The following is a 22,289-nucleotide window of genomic DNA, read 5'->3' as shown; positions in this document are numbered from 1 at the left end:
TTGGAGCTGCGAAAGCGTTGATTCAGATCTGGAGTGGGTACATCACAACACCCCGAGAGGCCTACATCATCTTCAAGTTCTTTTTTTTCTATCATAATTACTAGCACATATCGCTAGCTGCTCTACATTTAACTGTTATCATATCTCATGATATGCAGGCTCCCAGAGCCGTCATTTGTTTCCAATAAAGTCCTGACCCATTGAACGCCAGTCATATGCGCAACGACCCTGAACGCCTTCAAACCCATATCCAAAATCGACCACCCTCAAAAAACCGGGCTTAAATAATCACAAAAATGCACCCCATCACAACCCCAAGCACAATCGCCGATGTCAAAAACCCAGCCGCCACCTGGTCCTTAATCGTAATCTCCCCATCCAACAGCCTCTTCCTCTCCTCCTCCGCGCCCCGCGGACTCGTCCCCGCGCTCGGATCCCCCTTTGACGTGCCCCCCGACACAGCCGTCAGAGGCACCGGAGCGAACTGGCTGAGATTGGGATCAACGACCATCGAGTACATCACTGCCGCCAGCGCATTCATCTGCTCGCCAACCCCAGTCTGCCCGTCGAACCCGTTCACAGTCCAACGGAACCCGCATGCGGTGCCCGGCTCGCCGCGGAACGGTGGCTCTGGTCGGGCTCCGGGTATGTTGGGGACCAGGGTTCGCACACTACCTGTACAGGCCTGTGCCGCGGCGGCTGCATCGGCGAGGAGGAGGGGTTGTATCGTCTGGAAAGTGAAGGGCGCAAGCTGCGCGGTGTTGGCGAGCCAGCGGGTAAGGTAGCCCTTGAAGCTGCGCTGGTCGATGTTGCAGAGGGACAAAGGCTCGCAGAGCTGTTCGTGCATAACGGGCGTGCGGCTGTTGGTGTTATTTTCGGGGAGGGTGAAGAAGGTTGAGACGGTAGTCCGGAGCAGGCCTTCGACGCGCTCACGCCAGATGGGGTTGGAGGTGAGGTTGTACATGACAGCTGCGCCATGCAGGAAGATGCCGGCGTTATAGGTCCATTGGTTAGTGTCGGTTTGGCTGCAGGTGTTGTCGTTGGTGTTAATGTGGACGCCGTCGTGCACCTGGTAGTCGGATGTAATTAGACCGATGGCTTCTTCCCATGCCCAGATTCTGGCTGCCCACTCGGCATAGGTCTGATTGCCAGTGTACCGGGCCAGCCGGGCGGCAATATTGAAGAAGCAGCCATTTGAGATGCTGTTCTTGTAGTTGTAGCCTGCGTTGAAACTGAATATCTGCCAGCGCAGGCCACCTTGACATGTTGATTCCTCCCAACGAGTCGCCCACTGGTTGAAGAGGGACTGAGCGAGGGCGAGCCACTGCGGCTTGTCCTGCGGCGGGTTTGGAAAGTTGTACTCGGCGGCTGACATGGCGGCCATCCCCCAAAACCCTTGGTCATCATTTCCGAGCGTTCGGGTCTGGTTAGGTGGCATAAAGTCGCCGTTCTCTGTCGCCTGGTGAAGAAGGGCCTGCATCGTCATGACATTGTAGGTGTCGTCCTTCGTCAGGGCCCAATACTCAACAAGCATCCCAAACATCGCCCCTGCCTCCCACCAGAAGTATGGGTCGGGGAGGTTCCCGGGTACGTCTCCCGGATTGTCGCCAGTATAGTACTCAGTCATGCCAAAGGCTATTGTTTTTGCAGCCGCCTTAACGGATGCTAAAGACGGTATGTTAGTAGGCCACCATGTCCAACCTAAGGTTTCCAGTATTGGCTGACAAACCTTCATCTCCGAGGACCAAGTCGATGGCATGGACCGGACTTATCACCAGCAAGGCAAGGAACAATAGTCCTTCGAACAGCCTCATGATGGGCATACAGTTGCCAAGTCACGCAACGACGGGCACCAAGACGAGATAAAAGGATGTAAACGAAAGAGGTTGAACCAAAAGTGCCCATCCTATACTTTCATTTCGAGCTGCCAGCTGAGAGACGCATCAAGTTGAATTGTTGAGAATCGGTAGCGACAGGAGGACCAGCCTGCGTGTTCAAAGGCCAGTCCAGGGCCGGTGTGGAGAAATGAAGACAATGGGATGAAGAACAAGACAAAAAAAACAATGAAGCGACGGAAGAAACGAATGTTGGCTGCAAGCTGCGCGGTCGGTCAATAGGCCGCCATACGTCAAGACAATAGCAGCTGAAGTCGTGAAAAGAAACAAAAGAAGATCAGTTTAGAAAACGACCGTCATATGGGTGCCATACCCGACCAATTGGCTGACCGGTGGACACGAGGACTAGACAGGAGAAGGAGTGAAAGTAAGACGGTCGGCTGGATAGCCCGGCCTCACCAAAGAAACATCTCCATAACAAAGCCCAGCCAAGAGAAACCTGCAATTTCTTTACAAGTCGGATAGCGATGGAGCCGCCAGGAGGGGCCCAGAGGGGTACAGCGGAGAACTATCGAGAGGGTGCAGAGGGACGAGGCTGAAACACAAAAGGTTCGAGGAGTCGCCCTGTTTGGAGCCCCTGCCCCTGTCAACGCTACCTCGCACCTGCTGGGCGTTACGCTCTGCTACAGCGCGTTTCTTGGCCGGGAGATCTGATCATGCCGCCGCCAAATGCAAAAGTCTGGCTGATCATCCCAGGCCAAGTTTAGACCATGGCATATTGCACAAATTGTGCATTTACAAAGCATGCAAATTCTGCGAATAGTTTGCTTAGGAAGATCGAAAACAAAGCCTTGAAAGCTGGAAGGAGCGAGTCGGTCAGCAATTGCCTGCACTATTTAGTGCCACGCTGAACTGTTAGCCGCTCTTTGCTTATGCTGGGCCATAATTGTCTACTCCGTGTCTATAGGAAGAAGAGTAAGCAAAATATATAATTAGAATTCCAGGTGACCCGTATATCTACGCTTTATCCTATTTGTACTCAAGTTATCTGTCAAAAACGATCATAGTATTGGTGCTTGAGAACAGCTTGGCATGCTCAATGTTACCTGTCTCTCGCCAAGACAAGGCTTGATAGACGTCTGCCATTGAGAGTGCCAAATGTCTTCCATCAAACCCACATTGAAAACCATTTTGTTGCCCTCAGCCCAGTATCAGGTCCACATTTGCATGTGAGGTGTGAGGATTGTGGACTTGCATAGCCTTCTAATGCCTGGGGGTATCATTTTAACAGTAGTGAACTCTATTATGATTGCTTTCATGAAGCCATCCAGCTTATATATCCCCTTTGCCCTGATAACTCCTGAAACAGATAGAAACCAGAACACATGCATATGTTGACCTGTTGTGCTCCATTCTTCCACCGAAACGCAGAGGATTTTACTCACTATAATTCGAACATGCTTAGGAAAAAGTCATCGGACAGTGGCGTGTGCTGAGCACTTTAAAGCTGATGTCTGATATCAAGAACCCCAACTGATTGGAGGAAAAGGGAGTTGTGACCCATCAAACCCAGATATCCGCCCCCAGCGATCTCACGTATTGAGGAGTCGTTCCTCAATGCCAAGAGGCATTGATCATCAACACCCAAGGATGTTGCCCCCCAAGAGTTTGTGCCATTGGGCAAGAAGGAACAAGAGAAATCATAAGGGTGTATGAGATGTGTATAGACTCCAGGCAGGGCCATCTGGCCAAAGAGCTCTCCAGTCAGTAATACAAGCAATTGTCTGTTCAACTGGTGATCACAGGGATCATTCTGACTGTGTGAGAACTCCTGTCTCTCAGGTCCAGCGGCCTGGCACCTCTCGAGCCCATCTCAGGAGGTCTGTCTGAATTGTCACATTCAAGGCTGTGATGAATTATAAGAGTTAAGTTGTACTTAGATGCCAATAGGCATCTTATCGATATACAACAAATATATTATAATTATGTTCTTGAATAGTTATTTACACAAGCCTTTTTGTTTACGCATTGGAATTGCGCGGCTAAACAACTCAACTCTACTATCAGATTATCACTTATGTCTCGGCGATCCAGAGCATTCGATATAATAGACACTCAGAAGTGCCGAATTATCCTCCCGTCAGCTCAGTACAATAGAATCTTCTAAGACAAAGTCCACTGGGGCAGACAACAAGGCCAAAGCCAGTGGTGACAGCAAGCCTGAAGTCTCCCAAGTCGTCTCCTGCAAGCACTGCGATACCAGGGTTCAACCACTCAGTCTGAGTGTTCTTACTGCTTCAAGTCACCGCGTTATTGTTAAAAGTCTGCTGTTGTGGGCATGTTGAGGGGGAATTAACTGCACCATTGGAGTTCAAGGAGTCTTAAGTGAACTGGCCAATAATCTGGCCCTCAAGCTGTACTTGTGAGAACTGACAGATGATGCTGCACAAAGGGAGAAGCGACATGCAATCAATAGGACTTGGTATCTAATCAAGGGTTTGAGATACCACTTCTGTTTTCCAAGCCAAGTGAACCTGCGGATTTGTGGAGCATCTGCTTGCTTTGTCCTGTTTGTTAAGTTGGGAATTCACTCATGATCCTCTGTGTATAAAGTTAAAAGTCTCTGTGTGCTTCAACTGCGAATTTTATCTGTTCTTGATGGCACTTCATACATCTACTAGACAGCTATCTTTCGAAATGTTATGGAAACACCTCCCTCCGTAACATGTTCACACAGGCCCTGGCAAAAGTAGGGCTAAGACTGTGTCTGAGAAACCAAGGACTTTACTAGGGTATTGGTATAAATGTTTAGGGAACGTCTGGATATGTGTCATGTCAGGCATGACCTGATGCCACGGGATCGGTACCCGAAATCTCTGGCAGGTGGAGAGGTCGTCTAAAAAGGAAAATGGTTAAGTTGCTCATCTTTTTGTGCCCAAGAGCTTAGTCACCATAGCATAGCGGATACCCGAAAATAAATAAAGCAGTGGTGATGTTGTTGTCAAAGAGCGTTCGGCGAACTGCCTAAACACCTGCCTGCCCACTGTGATAAGATGCACCAAGTGACTTGTAGGTCAAGGGAGGGAGTTAAGGGCTCAGCCATGAAGTGAAGGACAGTACCATGAGCCAAATACACAATATTTCATTTTCACAAGCAAGCTTTGGCAGTGTGACTCGTGAGGAACAAAGCCAAAATTCCCAACTTAAATCTCACCTCCAGTTGGTTACTTGAGCAGGTTGACACTGAATGTAGAAGATGGCTTTTGAATGCGGGGCCAATACTGGGATTTCATTCATTTCAACAGTTGTTTTGCAAACCTGAACCCCACAACCGTTGAAGACTTGGCGTAGTGGATCTAGCATAGTGCCCCACCACCTACCCCGCGCAACTGAGTCTCCAAACGTCGTCAGTGGATGGAACTCGGGGTTTTCAGACGCACAAGATGGCCAATTGTGCGTTTCTGCGCGACAAATCCGTCGTTTGCCATTAGATCTCAACTGCATGGACCATTCTATGAAAATTCCCAGTAAATTTTGTCTATCCGCCTGTACCAAGGTCATGTTTCAGACTCTACCCATTTAGTGCTTGCAGCCACTGGCACAGCGCTTGTGCTTCTTTGGCGGCCGGGCATTACCGCTGTTCTCTTCCTCCTCGTCATCCTCCTCAAAGTCCTCGAAATCAACATCATCCAGATCCTGGTCCTGGGCTTGGGCTACCATGGGTTAGACTCCGATGATCAGGCGCCAGCACGAGACAGGAACTCACTGAAATATTTGATGGCGTTGGGCCACAGCTCGTCGGCAATGGTCACCGCAACAACATCGCCAGGAGGGAAGATATCCAGCTCGTCATCCTCTTCATCATCATCGAGGTCCTCCTCATCCTCCATATCCTCGTCCTCGTCCTTAACCTTCTCACCGGCCTGACGCTTCTTGCGCCTCTCGTTCTCCTTGGCGATGACCTCCTTGCTCTCCTCCTCGGAAACAATCTCACCGACGTACCCGAAGAAGCAAAAGAAGCTGACTCCACCCATTCCAGTCTCGCTGATCTTCTTCTTGAGAGTCTTCTGCTTCTCAGTGAGCTCAGTCTGCTTGCCCTTCTTAGCCTCCTTGGGAGCAGCCAGCTGTTCATCGTAGACAGCCTTGGCCAGGTCAAGCAGACCCTCGGTCAGGTCCTTGCCCTCCTTCCACTTGATGGTAACGGGCTCGCTGACAAGACCCTCAAAGCCATCCTTGGAATGGCGCCACCAAAACTTCTTCTCGATGACGCGATCCTCAAAGTACTCGTTCTCGGAAAACTCAAAGCGGACCAAGAAGTTGCGCGGGTCGCCCTTCTTCTCGTCCTCCTCGAGAGAGAAACGGCTCACCGTCAGGTTGGTAAGGTGGCTGTAGAGCACATTGGCGTCGGTCGGCTGGATGTACTCGTCGATCTCGACGGGCGCCTGCTCGAGGACAAGAGCCCAGAACTTGGGGATCTTGGCCACCAACTCAGCGCGCTTAGCATAGAGAGGCTTGGAGAGGATGTACTGCTGGCGAACTGCGCACACGCAAGACAAATGATTAAAAACTGTCATCGCAAATCGTTCTGGGGCTTGACTCACTGATCTCAACCTCGACATCCTCGAACTCACGCTCAAGATCGTAGAGCTCCTCATAGTACACGGGAGTATCCTCGATTTGGTCTGCCATTGTGACTGTTATGTGAGGTTTTGCAAGATATGAGATGTTCCGGTGAGTGTGACGAGAACTAAGGGAAAATTTTGGTCAAAAAGAGGGGGAAATGAAGGGTAGTAAGGTAGGAGTTGAAAAATTCTTTTGGTCGCTGGCTGCGACTTACACAGCGATGTGGGCCCCGCACTGATGGTCACTGCCCAAATTGTGCAATCTTGGCAGTCGCAAAAAGTCCAGTTGGTGGGTCTCTTGAACACTGGGCCCTGCCAAGCCGTGGGGCGTCAATGCAGGCCCTGCTTGCAGAGCCGACCGGCTGGGCCGTGGCTTGACCCAAAGCGGACACTGTGTTGCTCTGTGGCTGAGCCAAATTCATATCTCTTCTGTCTTCACTGATACTGTTGAACGGGAAAGCTTGTTTGCCTCGAGATCAGGCCAAGCAGAGTTGAGAAGATAACTGATGGTACATAGTAGGTAGTACTATGCAGAAGTTGATCCATGGAATCGGATGTAGGCTTCCATGACTTACCACTCAAAAGAGTGAGGAGGCAACAGGTATGTGACCTGTTCTGTTTTTGGATTGTCTGTGGGCTCGCTCTTCTCAATCCTCTGAAGCTTTTATGCTAGGTACTGTGTGTTTTCTCCTTGTTTTACAACAGTATGACCTGCATTCTAGGCAGAAGTTCGTAGATAAGACTACACTTGTAATATGTTTCAATTAGAGGCGGCTCCCGGATGTTTGCATTCTAACAAGATCAAGGGAGCTAATCCAAGCCTATACTTTCCTAGGTAGCTACTGTTGGCAACCCTTCTGGTTACCATATACCCAGGTCGCTCTTGCATACGTACGAGGCAAACATAACTTCAATTCGCACTGTGCTTAAGGGTAGTGCCGCTAGAGCTATTGTCTCGGGTTTGAAAATTCGACTCAAGGTTTCCAGGATGCTGCATCTTGAAATCCAGGACATGATCACCGCCCCATCACATTCGCCCTGACAAGACTCTGCGCAAACTCTCGGACTACGTCCGTGGCCCATGATGGCGAACTCAGCACCCAGCACCAGCACACCAGCACAGCACCACAACAGCAACTCACCGCCTAACGCAGCCAGCTCCCCACACTGAGCTTGGCTCCGCTATCGGGGCTTCTGGAATCTGACAATTGATGACGGCTGCGTTCCCGCGGTGTTCCGGCTGCGTTCCCTGCTCGTCGCTGCTCAGCAGCCGTGCGTTATCGCGATGGCTCGAACTGCCGACCGCGCCTTATCATGGCTCGCCAGCCTCAACACCTCGCTCAGCGGCTGCAATGCATGAGACCGTGCCATCTCGGCTTCAGGGCTATCACGCCCGAAGTCGGTCCCCAGATGCTTATCGCGCTGGCTGGCTGGAATGTTCCATCCGGTTGTCGACGGCTTCCAGATCCTGGCCCTGTTAGACTTCTTATGCCTGGCCACCTCCGCAATCGACTTTCTGTTAGCTAACACCAGGCGATCCGTGAGCGCGTGACTGCAACCCATCGCCAATTGCTTGCTTTTTGCCCTACCATCCCTCTTTCCGCTGCTTCGTGTCGCCGGCGCTCTGAAGCAAAAGTATTGGTGTGCATGGGATCGTAGGGGATCGCATGCACAGCATTTAAGTTTCGTGATGTGAGCCTTCCGTCTGGAGCTCGGTCAGCTACACAGTAGCCTGACATTGGGAGCCGATCGGACGGAGTCGAGGGCAACAAAGGATTCGGATCCAGTGACCCACACCCCGTAGTCGACTTTCACCATTCTGAGAAGCACAAAGCCGTTTCAGGAACGGCGACGAAGTGTTGGATTTCTCTGAAAGAGGGCTGACGAGGTGGCCTATTTTAGAGCACTTTTTTCCTGAAAACTTATATTGAACTCTCCCCAACTTTCGCCTTCCTCTCCTTCACCATAGCCGACCTTCTTCAATCAGACCTTACCCAACTGACTTTCGACGAGATGGGGGCTCAAGCTTTTGCCGAGGGGATAAACCCTGAGGCTCACTACCCAGAATCGCGTGTGTTGATCATCATGACTGGAGGCACGATTTGCATGCGGCCTTCTGAGAATGGTCTCGTGCCCATGGATGGCTTCCTTGAGAAAGCTATGGCCCCTCGTCCGTCATTCAATGACAAGTCCGAACGAGGTAAGTTGACGCCACGACTTATACGAAATACGTCCGAGTCTTCGAAAGTTCTTCGAAAGCCCGGCCCAATCTTTCCTTCTAGAAGCGTGGCCCGAAGAATGCTTTTCCACCCCTGAACTTCCAACTACATATTAATCCAGCTCTTAACGCTACATATACATGGTTTGAGAAACATGCTGACAACTCAGTCAAAATCCATGCTTACAAAAACGGCAACAAATTGGTTTTGGACAGCTTGCGGACACCGCCGAGTGCCTACTCGCGACACATCCGCTATGGCGTTCTCGAGTTCTCTCCTTTGCTCGACTCGAGCTCCATCTCGTCCATGGGCTGGACTGAAATTGCCATGACAATCAAAGAAAATTACCACTTATTCGACGGCTTTGTTGTTCTGCATGGCACGGATTCTCTAGCGTATACAGCCTCAGCGTTGTCCTTCATGATGTCAGACTTGGGGAAACCTGTTATTCTGACAGGCTCCCAGGCGTCCATTTTTGCCCTGCAGTCGGATGCTGTCGATAACCTTCTCGGCTCCCTTATCATCGCGGGTACCTTCCGAATCCCTGAAGTTTGTTTGTTTTTCCACCACACTCTATTCCGCGGAAATCGCACAACCAAGGTCTCGGCTTCGTCATTCGAAGCCTTCGCCAGCCCGAACTGTGCACCTCTTGCAAAGGTCACTGCCCTTGGCGTTGAAGTTAACTGGTCTCTTGTGAGAAGGCCCACGCGCATCGCCGAGTTTCAGGTCACGAAATATTTGGACACTGCCCATGTGGCATGCTTGCGTATTTTTCCTGGGATCAAGCCCGAAATGGTCGATTCAGTGCTGAGGGTACCCAACCTCCGCGGGTTGATTCTCGAAACTTTTGGCATGGGCAACGCCCCTGGGGGGGTGGATGGAAGCCTGACTAAGGTGATTCGAGAGGCAGTCGAGAGGGGCATTGTTGTGGTCAATGTCAGCCAATGCACAAATGGCTTTGTATCACCCCTCTATGCCCCTGGCACGGCGCTCGGCAGGGCTGGTGTTGTGTTTGGCCATGACTTGACAACCGAGGCGGCGCTCACAAAGCTATCATACCTCCTGGCACTTCCAGGTCTAACATACCAAGAAATCACAAACAAAATGTCGCATTCCCTGCGCGGCGAAATGACTGAAATGACCCTGCCATCCTTCTCTCACCCCGCAGGCAGTATCGACTCGGCCGTCGGCAGATTAACCTCAGCCGGTAGGTCCCAAAGAGCTTCTCATACTCCACTACTTATTATATACAACGATTTAGTGCTAACCCGTCCTTCCCTAGAAATGGCCTTCACTGCTCTTGGGTATGCCATCCGCAACGGCGAGCTGCGCACGGTGCGCGAGATCCTTGAGGGTGACGAGTTCTCTCACCAGCTGCTCAAGCGCGCCGACTACGCTGGCAACACGGCACTGCATCTGGCGGCTATCGGTCCGAACCCGGAGATCCTGCGCGAGCTGCTGGAGCGTGGCGCGAGCGTTCATGCTCGCAACCATGCTAACAACACGCCTCTCTACCTCGCGGAGAAGACTGGGAACACCGAATGTGTGCGACTGCTTAAGGAGGCTGGTGCTCATCTATGGATGGATAATAATCTCAAGAAGGAAGGCGCCTCAAGCCGCGGCGTCAGTCGTGGGCAGTCGCCTGATCATTTGGGTAGTAGGAGTGAGAGGACAGAGAGTGAAGGCGAGGCTGAGACTCTTATTGATGAGGGCGATGGAAGCAATATCGGTGAGGCTGGAATGAAGGTGGAGATATCTGAGCAAGAAGTTGAGCAGGGATCGCAAGCAGAGTTGTCCAGGACGTTCTTGATGGCAGATACTGGAAAGATCGTTGATTAGTCCCTCAGAGAAAGAGAAAGGGTGATTATGGATTTAGGAGTGGTCATCCCAAAATGGAGTGGTTCTGGGAGTTCCCATTTTTCTCTTCACATATGGTATGAATCCAGTAAATAAAGGGTAGTAAATCAGCCGATCCTTCAAGGAATAAATGGCTTCAGGAACTTGTAGTGGTGTATTGAAGGCGAACATACTGACTGGTCTGCCTCTGACGCTAAGCGCCTTGTTTTAAAGATGATGCAAAGGTTCATTGAGGGTCATATGTATGTAGTCGATACGCCAGGTTCAACGCTTGGGTCACTGAGAAATGTTCGGGGGAGGGGGGGGTGGTGTTGTATTGCAGCCATTATCTCCTCCAAAACAGTGCAATTAAATGATCAGCTATCTGCTTGATTCGCTCAACTTTGTGCAATGCTTGAGTCTATTGACAACATACCTTAGTGTTGCATAGTCCATTCGACAAGGCTCTATTGAATCATGTCGGTAATAGCCAAACTGGTTTGCGGATGATCAACATGCCACAGACAGATTACAAACGACTGGACCAGCTGAGCCAAATCCTAACCCAGAACTTACATCCAAACCAGCTCCGAAACCAAATCTAACCACGTTGCCTCCACAACATTCACCATACAGCCCTCTTCCAGTTGCGGAAATCCCTTCAGGACAGGGCGTGGCAGCGATATATTGACGGTCGAGTTTGACGAAGACGCCTATTCCCCGCAGTATAACCTCGGAGAGACCTCCACCATTATCGCCTTCACTACGACCATCGTATCCGATAACATCAACCAATATAGATCCTCCAATGCACCCACCAAGGCCACGATCTTGTTTCACTGCTACAGCCGTGTAAAACCAGTGCCCAGCGGGGTAGCACATGTAGCGACATATTTTGAACAATCATCTACTCCCACCCACTTGAGAAGCATGAAACCATGGTAATATGCTGGATATAAAGTGTATTGTGACTTGATCGCCTCCGAAGACGACTTCTTTCTAATCCGTCGGTTTGAAACTCCAGAAGTCCGAGTGGTGCTTCGAAAAAAAGATGAGATATCAGGTTGGAAGAAGAGTAGGCCAAGCTTGAAGCATTGAATCGCCAGCCAGGGGAGGAAATCAATAACGGGAGCTTTCAACAAGATATGAATTTGAGAAGAACGAAACTAAACAAACTTTCAGTAAAACTGCACTACTACAGTGAGTAGGACTATCTCGTACCACTTAGATAGCGGTCCTTGCAGTTTATCTGGCTCCTTGAACACAGATGAGTTCGTTCTTGAACAAGCCGCCCTTTCTAGTTTGCCAGCTCCAGCTTCCTGGAACATCACTTATCTTGAACGCTCGCATGGGCACCATAACAATGAAGCAATTTTGAAAGAGGAATGCACTTACCTAGATTGCAAGGATGGTCTTATTGCTCTCGAACCACGTGAGAAAGCATAGCTGTGTCGAATGCTAGACAAGGACCCATCCCTGCGTACCCTTCCTCTTCAGAAGGAAAAGAGGCGAACCCCAAGTGCCCGTCTGAGCTCTCAGAATTTGGAAAATGGGAAGGGCGTCAATGTTCCAATGGAAGTTTTGCATCCTATAATGAAGTATTATAGTGACAAGAGGATGGATAACTTTGTCAATCCTCACAACCACTCTTGGTCTTGTAATGCTAATTGTGCCTTTTTGGATCCTCCACATATTGGAAATCTCATCTAAGAAACTATGTGTCATCACTGGATTCTTTCTTACCTGATCGTTACCAACAAACTTTGCTATGACCTCGAGACCCCTGGAAGCACTAGGCACAACTGCAGCGCGGGTGTCCCCACATCTCTTTTCCTGTCCTTTTTTGCGCGTCACGGAGCTCAGGCTGTTCACTAATGACTTGATTTGTCGTTCAATAGCTATGTTGCCGCCATGATGGTGTTCCTAAAAGTTGAAAGGGCCAAGGTGTAAATGATTAACCATCGAGTTTCAGAACTCATGGTTGTGGTCATTACCAGTCGTTAATCCACACATGACGGAGAAGTTATTGGCTATCTTTGGTTAATAGCCGCTTAGTTCGATCCGCCAAATTTAGTTATGTAAAGCATACTTGCTCCTCATGTGTTTCTTAGCACCTGGCAGTGTCTCCTGTCAGCCTTTCTGGGTATTGCAATATGAGTTGAAGCAAACGGCAATGCAGCCTTAGAGGTGTGGCAGGTCACCTGTCATCGTAGATATGCCGTGCGCTCTATTTCTAGTATCTATCTTATATAAGCCTTGATATACACATGGATAGGTGCTCCCCAATCATCCAGCATCAACATTGGAGCCATGCGGTTCTGACCGGAAAGGAAACCATACATTTCAATTGAGTCCCACTATTTTTCGCAGCGTGCCACCCTGCCACCGATCTGACAGCATCACATCACCTGTATGTGTCAGTAGCAGCAGACAAGGCTCTTGAACACTCTTTGGGGGAACCGGTTAATTTAATGGAGTGTGAACATGGCTTATAGTTGATGGAGCCTTCAGCTTACACTTCGCAGCCTTTGATGTTGACGTAAGCAGCATTGAAGAGGCACTCCACTCATAGCTATCTGGTAATTTGGAACTGAAAAAGTGCAGAATTACAGGCACGACCCACAGTGATCGGAGAGTACAGCATTTCGATGTCGCTGATGTTCCATCTTCCTCCCAAGCCGATTCGCTGCTTCTGCCTGTTTGCTGCGGTTTGACAGTTTCGGAATACTCTACCGGACGAACTTATCCCACCGCATGGCCGCCACATCCAGACCGTTGGAATCTGGGTGTACATAAGCCGCATCCCAATTGGTGTGCCCGACAAATACGGACGAAATCGATGATGTAAGAAGGGTCATGTTCAGCATTATCAGCCATAATCTGACTAGATCTAAGGCCACACAGCACACCACTTTATTTATTCAACATGTCCAGTTCAACTGATCTGAAGTCGCATCTGGCTTGTATCTCAGATATCGTCGATCAAGAAAACAATGCAGCCGGATGGCTTGACTGAAGTTCCATATGACTTATAAAGCGGGATGGTTAAGCTTCTGTAGTCAAAACTTCTTTCCCCTTTTTCTTCGATCGGTCCTCCATCTTCCGGAGCTGAAAGGAGCAGGCCCATGCCAAGCTCTGAATCGTTGGTGCAATGAACGCCTTTCAAAATGCAACATTGAAGGCGATGAATGCACCAGCTTGAATTCATTGGGCAGGCTTGAGAGTGGGTAGAGTTGGCAATCCATGGATCGTCCTCAGACGCCCACACGGCTGTTAGCCTGCAGTGTTTCCCTCAGCGACTCATTGAAGCCACGCGGCACTGGGTTCTGAGCTTGCCAACACGTATTCAACGGGTATACAGTTTGTCAATTCCAAGGAACATGGCAAAGAGCTCCAGAAAGGAGCCAAACACGGCATCTTGATTCTCCCTGCTGACTATGCAGACCATCGATTGAAAGCCGTATGATATGTGGTTGTTAACATATCATGCCATTTGGCACTCATCCAACTTGATGCTTGCCAGCAGCCTTACTTTCAGCTGACAACAAGATGGGTGTTTGTGCTGGCCTAGTCTCCAGACCAGCAAAAAAAACACATTGTCCAAAGAACAGCAGGCAACAGATCTTCTGCCCACTACTGTCTGCCACGAGCTCTCGTGGTCTTGCAGATGGAAAGTGCCCGTGTCGCATTCCCTTTAACTTTCCTATCGTGTAGGCAGCGTAGCCAATAACATAGGCATCCACAGAGCATGCGTACTCTGCTCCCACAGGCGCGCGGGAAAGAGCGACACATAGTAACAGGCCATGTGCAGTTGGAGAAACTCAAGTAACCGGCATTTGGATGAGCACAAGCTGTTTGAATGAGGTGATTCCAGTCACTTTAGGGCGTCCACAGGTCGGATTGTTCGCGACTTCTGCACGTTTCCACGATGACCCGGATGTTGAGCAACGAGTTTCCCGGCACGTGTGTCACTCTTTTTATCCTGGAACACCGGAAACTTCTTTACAGCTGTGCTATTCTCGATCCCTAGTCCTTGTTGGCTTGGAGCTCTGCCGCTTCTTTTGCCATGGGGAGCGCAGCACCACGGTGGCCCCTAAAATGAACTCCAGTTGATGGCCAGGCAGCATGATCTGAAGACTACCTACCTAGGCAACAATCTAGTTCTATCGACCATAACACAATCAGCAGTCGGCCTTGCGGCTCTTATAGAGCCTTTCCTCTTCCCACCCACCCTCCAGCTTCCTCTCTTCAACCTTTGCCCGGCTGATGCTTATTTTCAACAACCCCCCATTTTCCTATTTACATCGCCGCTTTATTCTCCTCTCCTAGGCTTCTTTCTACCGTCTAACTTATCATTTACCTATCTGGTCCATTTTATCCATCCAATTTCCCTCTATTTTCCCCTTGACTGCACGACGGAGTCGATCATGGAGCTAGGCGAGTTCATTCGTGGTGCTCTGCCATCATTCTTTGCCAATACCACCATGAGTAGCAAAAAGTCAGCTGAGTATGGCTCACAAGACCTACCTGGCGGCATCATCGAGACCCTGACGCCAATTTTGGGGGTTCAGTTCAACCCGCTGCTTCGGCTGGTCGTGGTGCTCAACACGATGTTTGGCGAGTATCTGGGACTCGATCCAACTTACGTTCTGGTCGCATATGGCTGCTTCTGGGCCATCAAAAGGGTCTGGGATTTTGTATACACAAACATCACCTACATCTGTCAGCAATATTTCCAAGCCACCGTCCAGGTCAGCAGTAACGATGACATTTACGTCCACTTCATGAAGTGGCTGGCATCACAGCCGAGTATGGTCAATTCGCGTTCCCTGACAGCGGAAACAGCCTCGAAAGGCGCTTGGGACGAGGAAGAAGACATGGATCTTGTTACTACTCGTGTGTCTCCCGATGGCTCCAACGTTTACCTCAATTTTTCAAACCAAGAGGCCAAAGCAGAGCCCCGCTTCACACCAGCTTTAGGCACCCACGGCTTCTGGTTCAAGGGCCGATATTTTACTCTGCACAGGAGACAGGAGGCTCTATACGATGCTGGTGCAGCCTATCACGGAATGCCAACATTCAAGGACAAAGAGATCCTTGTCATCTCGTGCTTTGGCCGCTCTCCTGAGCCAATCAAGGAGCTCCTTAGGCATGTCAAGGCAGAGTTTTACAGAGACCATCAAGCGAAAACTACGGTCAGACGTCCTGCGAGCGAAATCATGCGTCGCTATGGAAGCAGACACAACTGGCAGCAGGTCGCAAATCGCCCAGTCCGTCCTATGGACACAGTAGTCTTGGATGACGAACAGAAGATCAGGGTCTTGACGGATATGAACGAATACCTCCATCCGTCAACCCCTCGGTGGTATGCAAATCGTGGGATTCCCCTTCGCCGGGGTTATCTCTTCCACGGCCCTCCTGGAACCGGAAAGACTTCCCTTTCCTTTGCTCTTGCCGGCGTATTCGGCCTTGACATATATGTTATCTCTCTACTCGACCCTTCTCTGACCGAAGAAGATTTGTTGGCTCTCTTCAACGGCCTGCCTCGTCGTTGTGTAGTTTTGCTGGAGGATATCGATACAGCTGGCCTCAAGCGAAACGATCAACCTGCCTCTGACGAATCCTCATCTTCGTCGTCGTCTGACGACGAGAATACCGACGAAAAGGACGATGAGAGCAAAGAAAAGAAATTAAAGAAGTCCGGAAAGAACAAGAGCAAAAAGAACTGGAAGGTTTCAGACCTGGCTCGAGAGTTGAAGCGTCATGGAGATTCTGGAGAAAAGAAGGGCATCTCCCTTTCTGGCCTCCTGAACGCCATCGACGGCGTTGCTTCTCACGAGGGCCGCGTACTCATCATGACCACAAACAAGCCGGAGATGCTAGATGAGGCTCTCATTCGTCCGGGGCGCGTGGACTTGCAAGTCGCCTTCACCAACGCCACCCAAAAGCAGGCGCGTGAGCTGTTCATCCGCATGTATGCACCTGACAGCAACATGAGCTCCTTGCTCAGCCACATTCCTTCGAATAGAACCTCTCCCACCAAGCAGAGTGTTGTTCACACCCTAGGGGCTCCCCCTTCGCCTCCACCTACCCCTCCTATGTCCTACCCTGACAAACCCAGTCGCATCATCGACGACTCTGGCTCAAAGACAGGGGACGAAGTTTCTTCTTCTTCCGTGCCGGAAATCACGCCCACCGCTCCTAGAGCAGCCAAGAGCAACGGTACCGTCACGCCCCCTCCTTCCGAGTCAGATTCCCCTCCATCCACGCCTCGCACCAACTCCATCTCTGGAGCCTTTGATGATGTTGAAGATGAACACCCAGCTTTATTGCACCCAGACGTGCTGGCACGCATGGCCGACGAATTTTCGGCCAAGATTCCCCCAGGCCAGTTTTCGCCTGCCGAGGTGCAAGGATTCCTGCTGAAGAGGAAGAAGACGCCGCGGAAGGCGCTGGCTGAGGTGGATGCTTGGGTGCAACACATGCTGGCGCAGAAGGCGAGTAAGACTAAGGTGTTGCAGGTGCAGTGAGTTAGGTCGTGGAGCTTGAGGCAATTGAGAGAAGTGGGAAGAATGTAGGAGAGTTTCTTTTGGGATGTCTTCAAATGGATATGGTCCAGCCAGATTGCATTCGGAGGGAAAAAAAATGGTATGAGAAAAATGATAATGCCAGTCAAGTCTGAGCCCTAAGGATAACTTGTGTATTTGAGGTAAAACAAGATTGGGAGGGCTGAAATGGCTTTCGTTTTTCATAAAAAAAGCTTTTTCAGCGGCGTTGGCGCGATATGTCAGGAAACTAGGTAGAACCCGTACCTAGACCATACACTCAGCGGAATGTCAATGTTTCATTTGTGCGTGCACTCATTGCCAAAGCGACAGTCACTCGCGAAGGGTATGTTCATAACCATGTCTATTATTGACCGGTTGCCTCTGCAAAAAGCTGAAAGTATCAGGTAATTTTAAGCCTCTAATGCCGATATGATCACAAGAAATCTTCACTCATCGTAGTACTCCCCCTCATCGAACCCATCCTCGTCTTCCCATGGTCTGGGGAAACCTTCTTCGGAGTTATCTTCATCATAGCCTTCTTCCTCATCATCCTCAAAGCGCCTCCGGAATTCACCCTCATCGTCTTCGGAGTAGTCCTCTTCCTCTTCAGCCTCATCATCATCTTCTTCCTCGTCCTCTTCTTCGTCAACATCGTCTATGACTGTACGACCAGGACGTTGCCTGCGATTGCTGGACATATCGTCTTCCTCTTCGTCTTCTTCTTCAAGCTCATCCTCATCCTCATCTTCTTCCCCTTCTTCTTCCCCTTCTTCTTCTTCTTCTTCTTCTTCTTCTTCAATGTCCTCAAGCTCTTCCTCGTCTTCCTCGTCCTCGTCTCCACTGCCTTCTTCGTCAAGGTCGTCTAGAAGTTGTTGTTGCAGCGCAGCCGAACCAGCAGCAGGCTGAGATTCTTCCTCTTCTTCGTCTTCATCAGGTTGGGCTGCTTTAGTCTCATTCGCGAGCCTAGCTTGGGTGCCAGGTTCTTCCCCCGAATGCCCAACTGTCGTTGTTGCAGGAGCAGCACCAAGAGCGGCAACCCTCTCTGCATCCAACCTGAATGCTGCTTCAGACGATGAGGGAGCTGTCTTCTCTCCTCTTTCATTAGCCGGAGTTTCGGCCACCTTTCTCCCCTGGGTCAGCAGCCGGATCATTTTGGCCGCTTCTCGCTCTTCAGAATCCTTCAGCGGGATGCGCACGCGGTAGTGCGACTTCTTCCGGCGCTCCACCACGCCATCCGTCACGCCCTCAGCAGCGGCAATCGTGGCCAGGGACCGCTTTGCTCCCGGCCGCGGCTGCAGCTTTCCGCCGCGAAGCTGCTCGTACTCGCGCGCCGTGAGCTGCAGGTCGGGCAAGTTAATTCCAATGCTGCGGCCCCCTCCTTCACCGGTTCCCCCTTCGCCCTGATCGTTGGGTTTGTGGTGGATGACCTCTAGGGCAGCGCTGAAGTCGTCATCCGTCAGTGTGCGCCCGAAGCGGATGGCGAGCATCTTGCACTTCATGATAGCCTTTGCGACGGACCACAGCACGCGGTGGTACCAGCCGCTCATCTCGACGTCGCACTCGGTTCGTACTTCTGCCTCGGCGAAGAGCTTGGCCAGCAACGGGTCTGTGATATCGCAGACTTGCCACACCTTGCCGTCTGTGCTGAACGAGTGCCCGTCGAAAATGTGAGTCCGCAACATGTCCGGGTTGTCATCATCATCGCCGTCCCGGTTTCCCGTGGCCGCAGCGACGGCGTTGCCCAGCTCTTCCCAAGCTTTGCCGAAGTTAGACACGCCGATCTCCTTGCGTCTAACAGCTTGCCAGGACCGGCCGACTGAGCCAACACGGGTCTTGTGAAGCTTGAAGATGAGGGTCTGGTAGATGCGGTACTTGGGGTCAGTACGCGGGTCTACCCCGTATTTGATTAGAGCATCGCGCCATGGACCCCCCTTGAACTGGTACCCGGCGTACTGCAGGCAGTGACGCACCAAGCCGCCGTTCTTGGGCAGTTCGGCGAACTTTGCCCCCAGGCGGTTCCACATACTGCGGCGTGTCCAAATCGGCCGCTCCTCCATCGCCAAGCGCATCTCGTTGATGATAGCTGCCACCTGCGGGTCGGACATGTCGGGCTGGCGGCGTGGGGCCGACGGGACAGGGTATTCGTCGTGCGCGATGAAGTAGCCTGCGGCGGGGACTCGCGAGGTAGTGTTGACAACACGGCGGTACTCCTCATCTTCTGATAAGCCGTCGGGCTCCTCAGAAGGGCCTCCACGAATGATCTCTTTTGTATGCGGGTTCTGGGAGTAATTATAACCGAACGGCAAGCTCATTGGAGTGAAGTAAGGAGGTGGTATCAAGTCGATGTTGGGGCCTGTATCGATGCCCGGCTCGAGGGCGAACTCCTTCAATTTGTTTACATCCCCTGGTAGTACCTTTTCGACGAACTTCTTCATGAACTTCGACTCTCCCATTGCGTATTGGAAGTCCGAGAAGCCTAGAACCCCCTCCCCCCCCCGACTTTGTTAGTCAAATTGTCAAGAGCCGCTGGAAAGGGGAACAGCCGGGAACCGACCTCTATACCGGTGGGTGTTGTTGATAACACCAATGGGCTCTACCGTGTATTTTCCAACATTGTCCTGGAGCTTTCGTCGAAGAACACGAGGGGCATCCAGTCGGTCCCTTGACAGGAGATCAGGGGGAGCATTCGGGTCGTTAACAGATGCTCGAGCATCTTCGTCTTCTATCCAGGGACCATCGGTTCCTCTCTTGCGTTTCCTCCCCGTACGTTTGGGAACAGTCACCTTCAGGACAATATTATGTGTTAAGGCGTTGTGAGATGTCAACGGCCTCACTGTGGGATTGTCGTAGCGCAGATAGAGTGGAACGGAGATTTGTGGGCTGGCTGAGTCGAGGATCTGGGATAGAGGTCAGGAGGGTGCCCTAGCCGACTTTGTTACTTAGAGGGACAAAACGCACTGATTGGAATGAGTTATTCTGCCCAAATGTTTTCATTCCCTTGTCTAAGTTCTTGATGATCATGGGATGTTCCAGGGCACCAAGCCTGCGGGGAGGAATCACATATGTGGGAGCTTTGCCTGCATCCTTCGAAGGCCCAGCCGCTCCTGCAACGGTAGCATCGCCATTCGGCTGTTGAATCGGGATCGTCATGGCGATGTTGTCTTTGGGATTGTTTTCTTTAGAAGTTTCTCCATGCAAACAAGGTTACTATAGAGAGACTTATGAAACAGTTGAAACATGAAAACTGGATGAAATGGTCCGATGAATGACGAAGTAAAACAGAAATTTGGTTTCCACAGCAATTTGGAAATTGGAGACTACCAATATACTGACGAATAAACATACCTAAAAAGAGCACATAGATGCGAAGAAATCTTGCTCGAGTCAGTGAAGTGCAGTTTGACTCGTTGATAGACGTCTCTTTTGGTGAGATGAAATCGGCAGTGAAGCTCTTTCTCGGCCGCGCGTTGGAGGTTTCATCGACATCCGGATGCAAGATCGCGTTGGGTCTTGGCGCTGCTGATCCTGGAAATGGAAGGTGCATGTAATTACTGTAACTTTTACATATTGTTTGTAACCCAGGGTCACAGTGCGGAATGTCATTGCCACCAGATCATTTCCTGGCAACTGTTAAGTTTACCGCGCCTACCGCTGCCAATCATTAACAAATTTACTGTGCCAACAAAACTTGGAACGAAGTTCTACTCTTGGCAGCGCCAGCTGGAGGTATTCACGGCGCTTGCATGATCTCGCCCTCGTGGCCCCTTGGCTGTCGAATAGGAAGCAGACATACACTACAAATGCTTTCAAGCTATTCGCAGAGATTTTCTGTTACCATTTCTGCTTCTATCCCGAGGATGTACAAATCGCACATAGTCAAATGTAATGTGAACGGAGGTCAGGTGTTGATCGCATGGACGCAATAAGCGAACGCCCAGTGCGAAAAGCGCAAAATGCACTAGGCGCCCACCGCGGCGCGGTCTCGGTTCCCCATCTCCAATTTGGCGTTCCAAGGTTCCAGCCTACAAGTGCCCCGTGAGGCGGTCCTCAGCGTGCTACTGGGAGCAGTGATCAGTGGTCCAGCCACTGTTCAGTGTGTATTAAGGATATCGCAAGCTCTGGGCAGCTTCCACGAGGTGTCAAACTCGAAACATCCCTCGGATGTTGATGAGCTGAGTTGCTCTCGCCTCGTAGCTTCAAGAAAGTTTGTCCTTTAGCCCTCGAAGTTTTTATCGTTTTGTTGCCTTGCACCAGCACCGCCTTGAAATCGCAGCCAAACGGAAACGAGCTGTGCGCAAACTGGAAGCCGCCGCGCCCACCGTTTTTGCTCGACGAATCGTGTCCGCTGTCCACGTCGCTTGCACACGATTCACACTGTGACTGTCGCGGCGCCAACTAAGCAGCTCCCGCTTTGGCCCCGGCTGAGGAGCCCCGCAAAACACCTTGCCCTGCCTGTCGCCGCTGGGCTCCTGGAACTGGAACGCCGTCAGCTCGAAGTGTCGTTCGTTTCCCAAACTCCCGGCACCGCAGGCACCACAGGCACCGCATCCGTCGCACCAGACAGGCCAAACAGAGCAAAGCAGCGCCCCAGCACCACCACGACAATCCCACCCTCTGCGCGCGACAATCGCATCACCCCTTCTGCCCAGGAACAACTGCTTTGCAAGCCAATCCGCCGTCCTCCGCGACCCCAGCGACCCCAATTGCCGCCCGAGCCCGAGTTACCCTTCTTGGGGATTAGGTCCTTCGACCCGTCGGCATAGCTCCCTCCCTTGTCGGCTCCTCGCGACGCCGGCAACGCTGTCCTCTTTGCCCGTGCCGTCTGGTCCGCTGCATCGACACGTCGGCCGTTTCTCGACTGCTCGTGCCGTGCCCTCCTGATCCTGCCCTTTGTTGTGTCGTCACGCTGCTTGTGTGGTCTCTTCGACCTCCATCTTCGACGCGCTCTCGGACCCCCCCCCCTTTCTCCCTTCTTAGCCCACGAACACGCCAATACCAAGCGCACAGTCGACGCACAACCTCTCCCGAGCTCCGTGGGATCAACCGAATTGTCCGGCGAGCTACTCCATCGGATGACGATTCGCACCGACGCGGTTCTTTGCTAGATCCCGCCTGCTGTCTCGCCTTCAACTGGGCTGTTGTGTGCCCCGCCCCAATTGTCCAAAAAAAAAAAAGCGTCCTCCTCCGGTTGACAGTCGGGTCAAGTAGGGCGCTCCTAGCCGCCCCGCA

The 22,289-nt window shown here is 51.2% G+C and overlaps 5 protein-coding genes across 5 annotated transcripts; 2 read left to right on the top strand and 3 right to left on the bottom strand.

Moving 5' to 3' along the window:
• Positions 1-280: 280 nt before the first annotated feature.
• Positions 281-1,814, bottom strand: CTHT_0061340 (mannan endo-1,6-alpha-mannosidase DCW1-like protein; the record flags this gene model as incomplete). Its single annotated transcript, XM_006696387.1, has 2 exons — positions 281-1,665; positions 1,730-1,814. 2 exons carry the CDS (start codon positions 1,812-1,814, stop codon positions 281-283), a joined length of 1,470 nt encoding a protein of 489 aa, XP_006696450.1.
• Positions 1,815-5,414: 3,600 nt separating this feature from the next.
• CTHT_0061330 (uncharacterized protein) lies at positions 5,415-6,524 on the bottom strand (the record flags this gene model as incomplete). Its single annotated transcript, XM_006696386.1, has 3 exons — positions 5,415-5,548; positions 5,602-6,372; positions 6,437-6,524. The coding sequence occupies 3 exons, from the start codon at positions 6,522-6,524 to the stop codon at positions 5,415-5,417; spliced, it is 993 nt and encodes a 330-aa protein (XP_006696449.1).
• Positions 6,525-8,470: 1,946 nt separating this feature from the next.
• Positions 8,471-10,515, top strand: CTHT_0061320 (uncharacterized protein; the record flags this gene model as incomplete). Its single annotated transcript, XM_006696385.1, has 3 exons — positions 8,471-8,657; positions 8,846-9,883; positions 9,959-10,515. The coding sequence occupies 3 exons, from the start codon at positions 8,471-8,473 to the stop codon at positions 10,513-10,515; spliced, it is 1,782 nt and encodes a 593-aa protein (XP_006696448.1).
• Positions 10,516-14,939: 4,424 nt separating this feature from the next.
• Positions 14,940-17,042, top strand: CTHT_0061310 (uncharacterized protein; the record flags this gene model as incomplete). Its single annotated transcript, XM_006696384.1, has 1 exon — positions 14,940-17,042. The coding sequence occupies one exon, from the start codon at positions 14,940-14,942 to the stop codon at positions 17,040-17,042; it is 2,103 nt and encodes a 700-aa protein (XP_006696447.1).
• A 464-nt stretch (positions 17,043-17,506) lies between these two features.
• CTHT_0061300 (putative transcription factor) lies at positions 17,507-20,210 on the bottom strand (the record flags this gene model as incomplete). The annotated part of the gene is made up of 3 exons (XM_006696383.1): positions 17,507-19,536; positions 19,615-19,957; positions 20,019-20,210. 3 exons carry the CDS (start codon positions 20,208-20,210, stop codon positions 17,507-17,509), a joined length of 2,565 nt encoding a protein of 854 aa, XP_006696446.1.
• Between the last annotated feature and the right edge of the window lie 2,079 nt (positions 20,211-22,289).

The sequence above is a fragment of the Thermochaetoides thermophila genome (genome assembly GCF_000221225.1).
Source record: "Thermochaetoides thermophila DSM 1495 unplaced genomic scaffold scf7180000011821, whole genome shotgun sequence".
NCBI lineage: Eukaryota > Fungi > Ascomycota > Sordariomycetes > Sordariales > Chaetomiaceae > Thermochaetoides > Thermochaetoides thermophila.
Note: the sequence above shows the minus strand (reverse complement) of the source record. Positions and strands in the feature narration are given on the sequence as shown.